We start from the raw sequence: 13,893 nt of genomic DNA, 5'->3' as shown, positions 1-13,893 counted from the left end.
AAAGGCTTTGCACGTGCTAACTCGAGCGTAAAGGCTTTGCACGTGCTAACTCGAGTGTAAAGGCTTTGCACGTGCTAACTCGAGTGTAAAGGCTTTGCATGTGCTAACTCGAGTGTTAAGGGTTTGCATGTGCTAACTCGAGTGTAAAGGCTTTGCATGTGCTAACTCGAGTGTTAAGGGTTTGCATGTGCTAACTCGAGTGTTAAGGGTTTGCACGTGCTAACTCGAGTGTAAAGGCTTTGCAGGTGCTAACTCGAGTGTAAAGGCTTTGCAGGTGCTAACTCGAGTGTAAAGGCTTTGCATGTGCTAACTCGAGTGTAAAGGCTTTGCATGTGATTACTCGAGTGTAAAGGCTTTGCATGTGCTAACTCGAGTCTAAAGGCTTTGCATGTGCTAACTCGAGTGTAAAGGCTTTGCATGTGCTTACTCGAGTGTAAAGGCTTTGCATGTGCTAACTCGAGTCTAAAGGCTTTGCAGGTGCTAACTCGAGCGTAAAGGCTTTGCATGTGCTAACTCGAGTGTTAAGGCTTTGCATGTGCTAACTCGAGTGTAAAGGCTTTGCACGTGCTAACTCGAGTGTAAAGGCTTTGCATGTGCTAACTCGAGTGTAAAGGCTTTGCACGTGCTAACTCGAGTGTAAAGGCTTTGCACGTGCTAACTCGAGTGTAAAGGCTTTGCATGTGCTAACTCGAGTACAAAGGCTTTGCATGTGCTTACTCGAGTGTAAGGCTTTGCATGTGCTAACTCGAGTCTAAAGGCTTTGCATGTGCTAACTCGAGTGTAAAGGCTTTGCATGTGCTTACTCGAGTGTAAAGGCTTTGCATGTGCTAACTCGAGACTAAAGGCTTTGCATGTGCTAACTCGAGTATTAAGGCTTTGCATGTGCTAACTCGAGTGTAAAGGCTTTGCACGTGCTAACTCGAGTGTAAAGGCTTTGCATGTGCTAACTCGAGTGTAAAGGCTTTGCACGTGCTAACTCGAGTCTAAAGGCTTTGCATGTGCTAACTCGAGTGTAAAGGCTTTGCACGTGCTAACTCGAGTGTAAAGGCTTTGCATGTGCTAACTCGAGTGTTAAGGGTTTGCATGTGCTAACTCGAGTGTAAAGGCTTTGCAGGTTCTTACTCGAGCGTAAAGGCTTTGCACGTGCTAACTCGAGTGTAAAGGCTTTGCATGTGCTAACTCGAGAATAAAGGCTTTGCATGTGCTAACTCGAGTGTGAAGGCTTTGCACATGCTAACTCGAGTGTAAAGGTTTGCACGTGCTAACTCGAGTGTAAAGGCTTTGCACGTGCTAACTCGAGTGTAAAGGCTTTGCACGTGCTAACTCGAGTGTAAAGGCTTTGCACGTGCTAACTCGAGTGTAAAGGCTTTGCATGTGCTAACTCGAGTGTAAAGGCTTTGCATGTGCTAACTCGAGTGTAAAGGCTTTGCATGTGCTTACTCGAGTGTAAAGGCTTTGCATGTGCTAACTCGAGTGTAAAGGCTTTGCACGTGCTAACTCGAGTGAGAAGGCTTTGCACGTGCTAACTCGAGTGTAAAGGCTTTGCACGTGCTAACTCGAGTGTAAAGGCTTTGCACATGCTAACTCGAGTGTAAAGGCTTTGCATATGCTAACTTGGGTGCTAAGTAGTTTGCAGGTGCAAAGCGGCTTTTCACTGCCGTGCACTTAGCACCCTTTACTGAATCGAGCCCCTGATCTGCTGCATGCTTGTTCAGGGTCTATGGCTATAAGTATTAGAGGCAGAGGATGAGAGGGACAGCCAAGCAATGTGCATTGTTTAAAAGGAAACAAATATGGCAGGCTTGGCAGCCTCCAGGTCAGTTGTCCTTTTGGCCTTTTTCACAGTGCTCAGTTGCGTTGAAGAATAATTCTGCATGTCAACTCACTTCCCATACAATTCTATGAGCCTGATCACAGTACTGTGGTGTAACTGATCATGTTATTCTAACTGGCTGCATGCAGGCTTTGTATTAAAGTCTATGGCTAATCTGCATTGCAGTTCACACTCATAACATGTGCATTATGCAGCTGACCACAGTGAGCCTAGCCTTAAAGAAAACCTGAACTGAAAATTAAAAGTCAAAATAAACATACACAAGTCATACTTACCTCCTGTGTAGTCTACTCCTCAATATATTTTCCTCTCCTGCATCCTGTTTGTCCACTGTGATCAAGGGGATTCTCCGTCCTCCATTTTGAAAATGCCCATTACCCATAACAGCTTTCTGGGAAGCACACTGTTAAACTGTAACATCGTCCACTTGAGCCATAGGGAAACTTGGACATTACCAGGCACATCAGTTGTCCACTCAGCTATAACTGACAGCAACTGATATATTTCAGTTCTGACAAAATGTTGTCAGTACTGGAAGGGATCATTGTCAGAAGAAAATGGTGAGCTTCTGAGAGGAACTGATGGCAAGGTAACTATGTAATGTTCATTTGAAATTACCTCATGTGTTTATTTTAAATAATTTTACTCAGTACAGGTTCCCTTTAAAGGACAACTGAACTGAGGGAATATGGAGGCTGCCATATTTATTTCGTACAAGACAGAAACCAAGGAACCAGCACCACTCATAAATTTATGAGTGGTGCTGGCTCCTGGGCTTCTTAGTCTTGTTTGAAATTTATTTATTTATTTATTTATTTATTGTATTTATAAAGCGCCAACATATTACGCAGCACTAATATCTATTGTAAATTACCCCAGTACACTCACTATTTTCTTGTGTTGCGGACAAAACTCTGTTAAACATATTTATTTCCTGTTAAACAATACCAGTAGCCCGGCAGGCCTGCTGATCTATTTGGCTGTAGTAATGTCTGAATCACACCAGAAACAAGCATGCAGCTAATCTTGTCAGATATGACAATACTGTCAGAAACACCTGATCTGCTGCATGCTTGTTCAGGGGCTATGGCTAGATGCATTAAAGGGACTCCGAGCAGTGCAGAAACTATGGAAAGATGCATATCATTTTAAAGCTCTCTTTCTCCTCTTTCCAATGATATATAAACCGCTGCCCTACGCCTTAAATTTGCCGCGGCCGCGATTTCGATCGCGAAAATAGAGAAAACTAAACTTTTTCTGCTGAATGGAGCTGCCGACTTTGAGAAAAAGTCGGCCTGTGTAATACAATGTAACTATGGAAAGATGGATATCATTTTAAAGCTCTCTTTCTCTTCTTTCTGATGACACATAAACCGGGGCCCTACGCCTTTTAGTTTTCTCTATTTTTGCGATCGAAATCGCAACAGCGGCAATTTCGATCGCGAAAATAGCGAAAACTAAAAGGCGTAGGGCAGCGGTTTGTATATCATTGGAAAGAGGAGAAAGAGAGCTTTAAAATGATATACATCTTTCCATAGTTTCTGCACTGCTCGGAGTCCCTTTAAAGGCAGAGGATCAGCAGGACTGTCAGGCAACTGGTATAGCTTAACAGGAAATAAATATGGCAGCCCCCATACCTCTCTCACTACAGTTGTCCTTTAAAGGCAGCATTCTGATTGGTGGAGCAGCTGCACCAGTGTTGAACCAGTTTTGCTCTTCATTTCTGTCTTGCAGTGATTTTGATAAAATGTATGTGAAGGGGATTTGTTAAGTTCTAAACTTACACTTCAGACCTTTCATCATTAAATCCTCCTTTAAATGTCATGCTCTAGATTACGAGATTTCTTTTTTTATATGACACAATTTACAGTCTATCGTTATCCAAGTTGGATGTATCCCGGCATCGTTTCCTCTTTATTCGCTCTCAGGGAACAATAGCGTCCCTTAGGCAGCATTTCTCGGTGACATAAAGATGTTCCTCGGAGGTTCCCTAACAGTCATCACGCTCTAACGGCTCCATGTTTTTAAATTCTGCGGATTTATGGCGACATAGTCAATTGTGAAGGACAGACAGGGCAATCTTGACAATGGAAGTGGATGTAGGAAGGGGGGGGGGGGATTCTGGGGGGCGTTCAGAAGTCATCAGGAGGGGCGCACTATGAAGATTGCTCACCAGGAAATTGTAGGGACGGGAGGGGATTCTACGCACAGAGCTCTGCAGTTTGGGCTATTGAACTTGACAAGGGTTGCCCAAGGACAACTGCTCTTTAAAAGATGATTTTTAGCAATTAAAACCCCTAAGATCTCCTTAAAAAATTGTAATCTATTTACGGATAGACATTTTCCTGCTGCCCTTCATTATTTGAGGGGAAAAGTCAAGTTTTGAAGATCTTTCTCCAAAAACTTTTTACTTTGCTGTTTTGTAAACTGAAGATTGTGCTATTCTCCTTTTCCTCCATGTTAGATGAAGTCTCTGACACCCCAGGTTCCCAACACAAGGTCAAGGTCTCACCCGGGGGCACTTTAAAAAGCCCCAAGAGGTACTTCAACTAGTCATAGTAATAATGAATTGTAATTTCGGAGAATTAAAAAAGAGCAAAAAACACATATGAACCGACCTGATCAGTATTTATAGATCAGTAAAGGCAATAAGGAAGGCTTGAAAGGCATTTATACAACATTACGGGGCAATCCCAAGGAAATTGTAGGGACGGGAGGGGATTCTACGAATAGAGCACCGCAGTTTGGGCTATTGAACTTGACAAGGGTTGTCCAAGGACAATTGCTCTTTAAAAGATGATTTTTAGGAACTCAAACCCCTAAGATCTCCTTAAAAAATTGTAATCTATTTATGGATAGACATATTTGAGACAATATGAGACAATATTACCCATAATAGGAGGTATTTAACCAACACAGTAGTAAAAAAGTAGTAAATACTATAATAAAGTTGAGAAACACTCATCTACACCATTTAACTTTTAAGAAAAATTAAGCAATTTTCTAAAAACAAAAACAAAAAAAAAACCCTCTTGTACTTTCTAGTTTATTAAACAGGTTAAAATGTGGTACTGAGTGAGTGATTGGTGGTCTTTTCTGATGACCCAAACCATGAGAAAATCAGATAAATCTGCAGAGCTCAAAGTGTCCTTGAATTTACTTAAAAAAAAATTGTTGGCCTCTGTGTTGCTCTCCTAGTGTCAGTTGTATCCTAGAGTCTTTACTGTGAGATGGAAAGCTGAAGGTAAGCGGACCCGAGCCTCGTGTTTGAGAAGAATGTGAGCCGTGGTGGGACTGCAAGGACTTCTCCAACTTTTCCTGCACTGCAGTGGTAGGAGTGACATCCTCGATACAATCCACACATTTCTGCTTTAAAGCATGCAGTCGTTGTCAGAACAGCTCTCGCCAGTCAAGCATGCACAACTTTTTCTTACCTGCAAAGGCCGCTACAGCCTTTGAGATATCACCAGCGTTGAGGACATCAGTCATAGACATTGCGGCTGTGGATCTGCAAGAGAATGGGACAGACTGAGAGGCGAGATAGTTTCTACTGGACTCATCATTTCTACGGGGCAGCCGACCTAACTGCGGCTGCTTAGAGGCACGCAAGTTCCCGTGACAGCGTAGAGGAGGGGGGGGGGGGGCTTACCGGCGGCGCTGGCAGCAAGCCACGGGGCAACGCGCCAGTCACCTGAGCGTTTAGCAATGTCACGCTAATCTTTGTCTCTCTCAGGGACAAAGTCAATTAGTCAAAGTCAATTAGGGCAGCGATGCAACGGGGACATGGTGGGGTTAAACGCCTCCGAATACTTCCAATAGACCCTGGAGGTCTCCGTTATCAATGGCTTTGGGGGCTGCAGGGGTTAATTATCCTCCTCTTGCCCCGTTGATGAGCCGCCTATGCTTTTAGCATAAATCATTTCCTCCGTGCGTGTCATAAAGGCGCGGCGGACGTTCCCGCTCGCATTGATTAGTGTTCTTTGGTGCTTCGTTCTGCAGCAGAGGCTCTGCGGGCCGGCGCGAGTTTTATCGCACTCTGCAGCGAATGCAGCACTCCGAGATTTCATCAGACGGCGCTCCGCAGCGATTAACCCTTCACGGGCAGCGGGAGATCTCTGGAAGGCTCACAAATCTCCATGCAGAACGCTTTTCTCATGTGCAAAAAAACAATTATTATTCCTTCTTAAGGGGCCAGTTTACTGAAACTGGACTTCCTGCTGATGTTTGGTATCACCCATCAGGGGCATACATGTAAAAAGGGTACCGGGTACGGTAAATTAGGGCGAGGGGGGAAGCCGCTTGTAGAATATTGGAAATCCTGCGATACTCTACTAAAGCCTGGTACACACTTTCAATTACGATTGGCCAATCGCTGACCAATTCTACCACCTCCCTATAGTATGAAGGTCAATGGATTGTGAATACTATGAACAGATTGTGCAGGTACGCTATTATACTACATGGAGGTGGTAGAATTGGTCAGTAATTGGCCAATCAAAATGGAAGGTAGATACTCCTAAATGTAGCTCTACTGTTAACTCTAAAGCTAAGTACACACATGAGATGAAAGTCTTTGGAAAATGAAAGATCACAGGTCAATTTTACCCTCTTATTATTATTATTATTATTTATTGTATTTATAAAGCGCCAACATATTACCCAGCACTAGACAATAAATAGGGATAAATACATTGCAACAAGGGGTGACAGACAGAGAGGTAGCAAACGGTTATACAACATAGCACAAGGTTATACATACAATCAGGGTATAAAATGCGCTTTACAGAGACCCGGCAAATCAAGTACGAGTTAGTCCATGAGAAGGGTGTCATTGCCGGGGTAGTAAAATTAAGAAGGACACACTAAGGGAGAGGGGAGGCCCTGCCAAGGCTTACAATCTAAAGAGTGGGGGGACACATAAGGTAGGACTGAGGAAAGGGTGGTTGCCAGAGAGTTAGAGTGTGGTAGATGTGGGGTAGGCTATTTTAAAGAAATGTGTTTTGAGGGCTTGCTTGAAGGTGTTGAAGGAAGGAGCGAGTCTGAGGGGGAGTGGAAGGGAGTTCCATGGGGTGGGGGAAGCTCTTGAGAAGTCTTGTAAGCGTGCATGGGAATGAGAAATGCGTGGGGAGGTCAGGCGGAGATCATTGGAGGACCGGAGGGGACGGGCAGGTATATATCTGTTGACGAGCTCAGAAATGTAGGTTGGGCAGGTCTTGTGCACAGATTTGTAGGTTAGGCACAAAACCTTAAAGAGACTCCGTAACAAAAATTGCATCCTGTTTTTTATCATCCTACAAGTTCCAAAAGCTATTCTAATGTGTTCTGGCTTACTGCAGCACGTTCTACTATCACCATCTCTGTAATAAATCAACTTATCTCTCTCTTGTCAGACTTGTCGGCCTGTGTCTGGAAGGCTGCCAAGTTCTTCAGTGTTGTGGTTCTGTGATGCATCTCCCCCCTCCAGGCCCCTCTCTGCACACTGCCTGTGTATTATTTAGATTAGGGCAGCTTCTCTCTTCTCTCTTATCTTTTACAAGATGGATAAATCGTCCTTTGAGCTGGCTGGGCTTTCACATACTGAAGAATTACATACAGGCAGAGCTGTCTGCACTCTGCAAGAAGAAACAGCCTGACACTTCAGTGGAAGATAGCTGCAGGGGGAAATAAACACACAAATGATCTCTTGAGATTCAAAAGGAATGCTGTATACAGCCTGCTTATGTATGGATGTATTTTCTATGTGTGGACATACTGTACATCAACCTACTTCCTGTTTTGGTGGCCATTTTGTTTGTTTATAAACAAACTTTTGAAAACTGTTTTTAACCACTTTTAATGGGGCGAGGAGCGGCGAAATTGTGACAGAGGGTAATAGGAGATGTCCCCTAACGCACTGGTATGTTTACTTTTGTGCAATTTTAACAATACAGATTCTCTTTAAAACTGATCCTGAAGCTGATAGGGAGCCAGTGTAGGGCTTCGCAGAGGGGAGAAGTGGCAGCATAGTGGTGGGAAAGTCTGATGAGTCTAGCACATTTCATGTAGTAGCACTCCCTTCCATGTAGTATGAGACCCAAAGCTACACAGCCTATTCCCAAGCAGAGTACACCCATCAGATACACATATTTGCACTGATCTTTCTAAACATGCTGTACACATGCAAAAGATCAGTATCTGCAAAAGATCCGTTCCTGCAAATTGCATTCATACAATCCTTTAGATTGTAAGCTCACAAGGGCAGGGCTCTCTCCCCCTTTTGTCTCTTGAAAAGTATTATACATTTTATTTATCATGTTACTTTTATCACTGTCTTTACCAATTCTGTATTTTGTATTCTGAGTATTGTATCATTTTTGTATTTTGTCACTAATTCTGTATCTTGTATATTGGTGTACACTATTGTCTGTATTATGTACCCCATGTTAGTTTCTTACTTTGTACAGCGCCACGGAATATGTTGGCGCTTTATAAATCAATAATAATAATTCATGATATCGGGAGATCTCATACACACCTGTTTAATGGACATTCATCTGCAGATCTGAAGATCCATCCTGGTGGATTTGATCTGCAGATGAAAGGGGCACTACAGCGAAAAACTGTAACATTTAAAATATGTGCAAACATATACAAATAAGAAGTACATTTTTTTTCAGAGTAAAATGAGCCATAAATTACTTTTCTCCTATGTTGCTGTCACTTACAGTAGGTAGTAGAAATCTGACAGACGCGACAGGCTTTGGACTAGCCCATCTCCTCATGGGGGATTCTCAGCAAGGCTTTTATTCTTTATAAAGATATTCCCGAAAAGGATTTAAACAATGATGCTGGCCGGCTTCCCTGCTCGCTACACAGTTTTTTGCCAGTTGGACAGAGCAACTGCCATTCACTAAGTGCTTTTGAAAATAAATATATTCCTGAGAATCCCCTATAAAGAGATGGACTAGTCCAAAGCCTGTCACTTCTGTCAGATTTTTACTACCTACTGTAAGTGACAGCAACATAGGAGAAAAGTAATTTATGGCTCATTTTACTCTGAAAAAAATGTACTTCTTATTTGTATATGTTTGCACATATTTTAAATGTTACAGTTTTTCACTGTAGTGCCCCTTTAAACAAGGTGTGTATGAGGATCTGCAGATATCATGCATGCAATTTGCAGGAACGGATCTTTTGCAGATACTGATCTTTTGCGTGTATACAGCATGTTTAGAAAGATTGGTCCTTCAAACCTCCCTGACAAACCGATAACAGATAAGCTGCTCAGTTTGCAAAGATTTTTATCTGATGGGGAGTTCAGCTCCATAGAATAGACTGTGTAGGTGTGGCTCTCATACTACATGGAAGGGGGTAAGATTTCTGTCTGATGGGGAGTTCAGCTCCATAGAATAGACTGTGTAGGTGTGGCTCTCATACTACATGGAAGGGGGTAACATTGGTCTGTGATCTTTCATTTTCCAAAGACTTTTATCTCATGTGTGTACTTCGCTTAAAGCCTGGTACACACTTTCAATTATGAATGGCCAAATACTGACCAATTTTACCACCTCCCCATAGTAAGTAATGCAGTGTCGGGTCTGGTTTTCACGGTGTTCCTGTTACTGGCACAGAGTGTGACTGGTGGGTAGCAGGAAAAAAGGCCGCCGCCATAGACTTTAATGCAATTATAGTTAATATGGCGAAAAAAGCACGAAAAAAGGGCACCGCAAAAATTGTTGTTAATACCATTATAATGTTATAGTTTTTGAGGTAGTTATCGTTTTAGAAGTTTATAACGGTATAGTTTTTGTCATATTATTTCGTTAATAAGTACAGATTTTCCTTTTTTAAAATTATTATTGATAATATATCTAAAAGGGTGTTTCTGCAGAGGGAGTGGTTAGTGTTAGGCAACACCAAGGGGAGTGGTTAGGGTTAGGCACCACCAGGGGGAGTGGTTAGCCATGGGGAGTGGTTAGGGTTAGGCACCACCTAGGCAGCGGTTAGTTTTAGGCAACACCAGAGGAGGGTGGTTAGGGTTAGGCACCACCACCAGTGGGTCGGTTAGGGTTAGGCACCCACAGGGGGAGTGGTTAGGGTTAGGCAACACCAGGGGAGGGTGGTTAGGGTTAGGCACCACCACCAGTGGGTCGGTTAGGGTTAGGCACCCACAGGGGGAGTGGTTAGGCAACACCAGGGGAGGGTGGTTAGGGTTAGGCACAGCCACCAGTGGGTCGGTTAGGGTTAGGCACCCACACGGGGAGTGGTTAGGGTTAGGCACCACGGGGGGGGGGGGGGGGGTGGTTAGGGTTAGGCACCACCGGGGTTAGGGTTCTGTGTGAGGGTAGGGTTGGGTTAAGCAGTATTGACGAAAAACGTTACAATATTTAACGCTAATATTTATTCATTGTTATTTCTCATTTGTTTTTTGGAACAGTAATTATTGTTAATAAAGCTTGACAACAATGATTCTCGTTAGCAAATTTCGTTAATACCTAGAGCCAAATTTGTTAATAACCCGGGCCCTTTTTCACGGCGCCCTTTTTTTATGCATGCGACTGGTGCATGCAGTAATGCAGTGTCGGGTCTGGTGGTCGGGATGTTCCTGTTACTGGCAGGGAGTGTGACTGGTGCATGCAGTAATGCAGTGTCGGGTCTGGTGGTCGGGATGTTCCTGTTACTGGCACAGAGTGTGATTGGCGCATGCAGTAATGCAGTGTCTGGTCTGGTGTTCGGGGTGTTCCTGTTACTGGCACAGAGTGTGACTGGTGCATGCAGTAATGCAGTGTCGGGTCTGGTGGTCGGGATGTTCCTGTTACTGGCACAGAGTGTGATTGGCGCATGCAGTAATGCAGTGTCTGGTCTGGTGTTCGGGATGTTCCTGTTACTGGCACAGCGTGTGACTGGTGCATGCAGTAATGCAGTGTCAGGTCTGGTGGTCGGGATGTTCCTGTTACTGGCACAGAGTGCGACTGGTGCATGCAGTAATGCAGTGTCGGGTCTGGTGTTCGGGATGTTCCTGTTACTGGCAGGGAGTGTGACTGGTGCATGCAGTAATGCAGTGTCGGGTCTGGTGGTCGGGGTGTTCCTGTTACTGGCACAGCGTGTGACTGGTGCATGCAGTAATGCAGTGTCGGGTCTGGTGTTCGGGATGTTCCTGTTACTGGCACAGTGTGTGACTGGTGCATGCAGTAATGCAGTGTCGGGTCTGGTGGTCGGGGTGTTCCTGTTACTGGCACAGAGTGTGACTGGTGCATGCAGTAATGCAGTGTCGGGTCTGGTGGTCGGGGTGTTCCTGTTACTGGCACAGAGTGTGACTGGTGCATGCAGTAATGCAGTGTCGGGTCTGGTGTTCGGGATGTTCCTGTTACTGGCAGGGAGTGTGACTGGTGCATGCAGTAATGCAGTGTCGGGTCTGGTGGTCGGGGTGTTCCTGTTACTGGCACAGAGTGTGACTGGTGCATGCAGTAATGCAGTGTCGGGTCTGGTGTTCGGGGTGTTCCTGTTACTGGCACAGAGTGTGACTGGTGCATGCAGTAATGCAGTGTCGGGTCTGGTGGTCGGGGTGTTCCTGTTACTGGCACAGTGTGTGACTGGTGCATGCAGTAATGCAGTGTCGGGTCTGGTGTTCGGGATGTTCCTGTTACTGGCAGAGAGTGTGACTGGTGCATGCAGTAATGCAGTGTCGGGTCTGGTGTTCGGGGTGTTCCTGTTACTGGCACAGAGTGTGACTGGTGCATGCAGTAATGCAGTGTCAGGTCTGGTGTTCGGGATGTTCCTGTTACTGGCACAGCGTGTGACTGGTGCATGCAGTAATGCGGTGTCGGGTCTGGTGTTCAGGGTGTTCCTGTTACTGGCACAGAGTGTGACTGGTGCATGCAGTAATGCAGTGTCGGGTCTGGTGGTCGGGATGTTCCTGTTACTGGCACAGAGTGTGATTGGCGCATGCAGTAATGCAGTGTCTGGTCTGGTGTTCGGGATGTTCCTGTTACTGGCACAGCGTGTGACTGGTGCATGCAGTAATGCAGTGTCAGGTCTGGTGGTCGGGATGTTCCTGTTACTGGCACAGCGTGTGACTGGTGCATGCAGTAATGCAGTGTCGGGTCTGGTGTTCGGGATGTTCCTGTTACTGGCAGAGAGTGTGACTGGTGCATGCAGTAATGCAGTGTCGGGTCTGGTGTTCGGGATTTTCTTGTTACTGGCACAGTGTGTGACTGGTGCATGCAGTAATGCAGTGTCGGGTCTGGTGGTCGGGATGTTCCTGTTACTGGCACAGAGTGTGACTGGCGCATGCAGTAATGCAGTGTCTGGTCTGGTGTTCGGGATGTTCCTGTTACTGGCACAGCGTGTGACTGGTGCATGCAGTAATGCAGTGTCAGGTCTGGTGGTCGGGATGTTCCTGTTACTGGCACAGTGTGTGACTGGTGCATGCAGTAATGCAGTGTCGGGTCTAGTGGTCGGGATGTTCCTGTTACTGGCACGGAGTGTGACTGGTGCATGCAGTAATGCAGTGTCGGGTCTAGTGGTCGGGATGTTCCTGTTACTGGCACGGAGTGTGACTGGTGCATGCAGTAATGCAGTGTCAGGTCTTGTGTTCGGGGTGTTCCTGTTACTGGCTCAGAGTGTGACTGGTGCATGCAGTAATGCAGTGTCAGGTCTGGTGTTCGGGATGTTCTTGTTACTGGCACAGCGTGTGACTGGTGCATGCAGTAATGCAGTGTCGGGTCTGGTGGTCGGGATGTTCCTGTTACTGGCACAGAGTGTGACTGGTGCATGCAGTAATGCAGTGTCGGGTCTGGTGTTCGGGATGTTCCTGTTACTGGCAGAGAGTGTGACTGGTGCATGCAGTAATGCAGTGTCGGGTCTGGTGTTCGGGATGTTCCTGTTACTGGCAGAGAGTGTGACTGGTGCATGCAGTAATGCAGTGTCGGGTCTGGTGTTCGGGGTGTTCCTGTTACTGGCACAGAGTGTGACTGGTGCATGCAGTAATGCAGTGTCAGGTCTGGTGTTCGGGATGTTCCTGTTACTGGCACAGCGTGTGACTGGTGCATGCAGTAATGCAGTGTCGGGTCTGGTGTTCAGGGTGTTCCTGTTACTGGCACAGAGTGTGACTGGTGCATGCAGTAATGCAGTGTCGGGTCTGGTGGTCGGGATGTTCCTGTTACTGGCACAGAGTGTGATTGGCGCATGCAGTAATGCAGTGTCTGGTCTGGTGTTCGGGATGTTCCTGTTACTGGCACAGCGTGTGACTGGTGCATGCAGTAATGCAGTGTCAGGTCTGGTGGTCGGGATGTTCCTGTTACTGGCACAGCGTGTGACTGGTGCATGCAGTAATGCAGTGTCGGGTCTGGTGTTCGGGATGTTCCTGTTACTGGCAGAGAGTGTGACTGGTGCATGCAGTAATGCAGTGTCGGGTCTGGTGTTCGGGATGTTCTTGTTACTGGCACAGTGTGTGACTGGTGCATGCAGTAATGCAGTGTCGGGTCTGGTGGTCGGGATGTTCCTGTTACTGGCACAGAGTGTGACTGGCGCATGCAGTAATGCAGTGTCTGGTCTGGTGTTCGGGATGTTCCTGTTACTGGCACAGCGTGTGACTGGTGCATGCAGTAATGCAGTGTCAGGTCTGGTGGTCGGGATGTTCCTGTTACTGGCACAGTGTGTGACTGGTGCATGCAGTAATGCAGTGTCGGGTCTAGTGTTCGGGATGTTCTTGTTACTGGCACAGCGTGTGACTGGTGCATGCAGTAATGCAGTGTCGGGTCTGGTGGTCGGGATGTTCCTGTTACTGGCACGGAGTGTGACTGGTGCATGCAGTAATGCAGTGTCAGGTCTTGTGTTCGGGGTGTTCCTGTTACTGGCTCAGAGTGTGACTGGTGCATGCAGTAATGCAGTGTCAGGTCTGGTGTTCGGGATGTTTTTGTTACTGGCACAGCGTGTGACTGGTGCATGCAGTAATGCAGTGTCGGGTCTGGTGGTCGGGATGTTCCTGTTACTGGCACAGAGTGTGACTGGTGCATGCAGTAATGCAGTGTCGGGTCTGGTGTTCGGGATGTTCCTGTTACTGGCAGAGAGTGTGACTG

The 13,893-nt window shown here is 46.1% G+C and overlaps 1 protein-coding gene across 1 annotated transcript in view; it reads right to left on the bottom strand.

The window, feature by feature from the left end:
- Nucleotides 1-13,893, bottom strand: part of LOC137531924 (parvalbumin alpha-like) — a 96,005-nt gene that overhangs the window by 42,973 nt on the left and 39,139 nt on the right. The window contains exon 2 of the mRNA XM_068251955.1: nucleotides 5,269-5,342. Coding sequence (XP_068108056.1) covers nucleotides 5,269-5,329 — 61 coding nt within the window. The 5' untranslated portion in view covers nucleotides 5,330-5,342. The remainder of the gene's footprint in view (nucleotides 1-5,268; nucleotides 5,343-13,893) is intronic.

This window comes from Hyperolius riggenbachi, chromosome 9 (assembly GCF_040937935.1).
Source record: "Hyperolius riggenbachi isolate aHypRig1 chromosome 9, aHypRig1.pri, whole genome shotgun sequence".
Lineage (NCBI taxonomy): Eukaryota > Metazoa > Chordata > Amphibia > Anura > Hyperoliidae > Hyperolius > Hyperolius riggenbachi.
The sequence above is the reverse complement of the archived record's forward strand: the minus strand, read 5'-3'. Positions and strand labels throughout refer to the sequence as shown.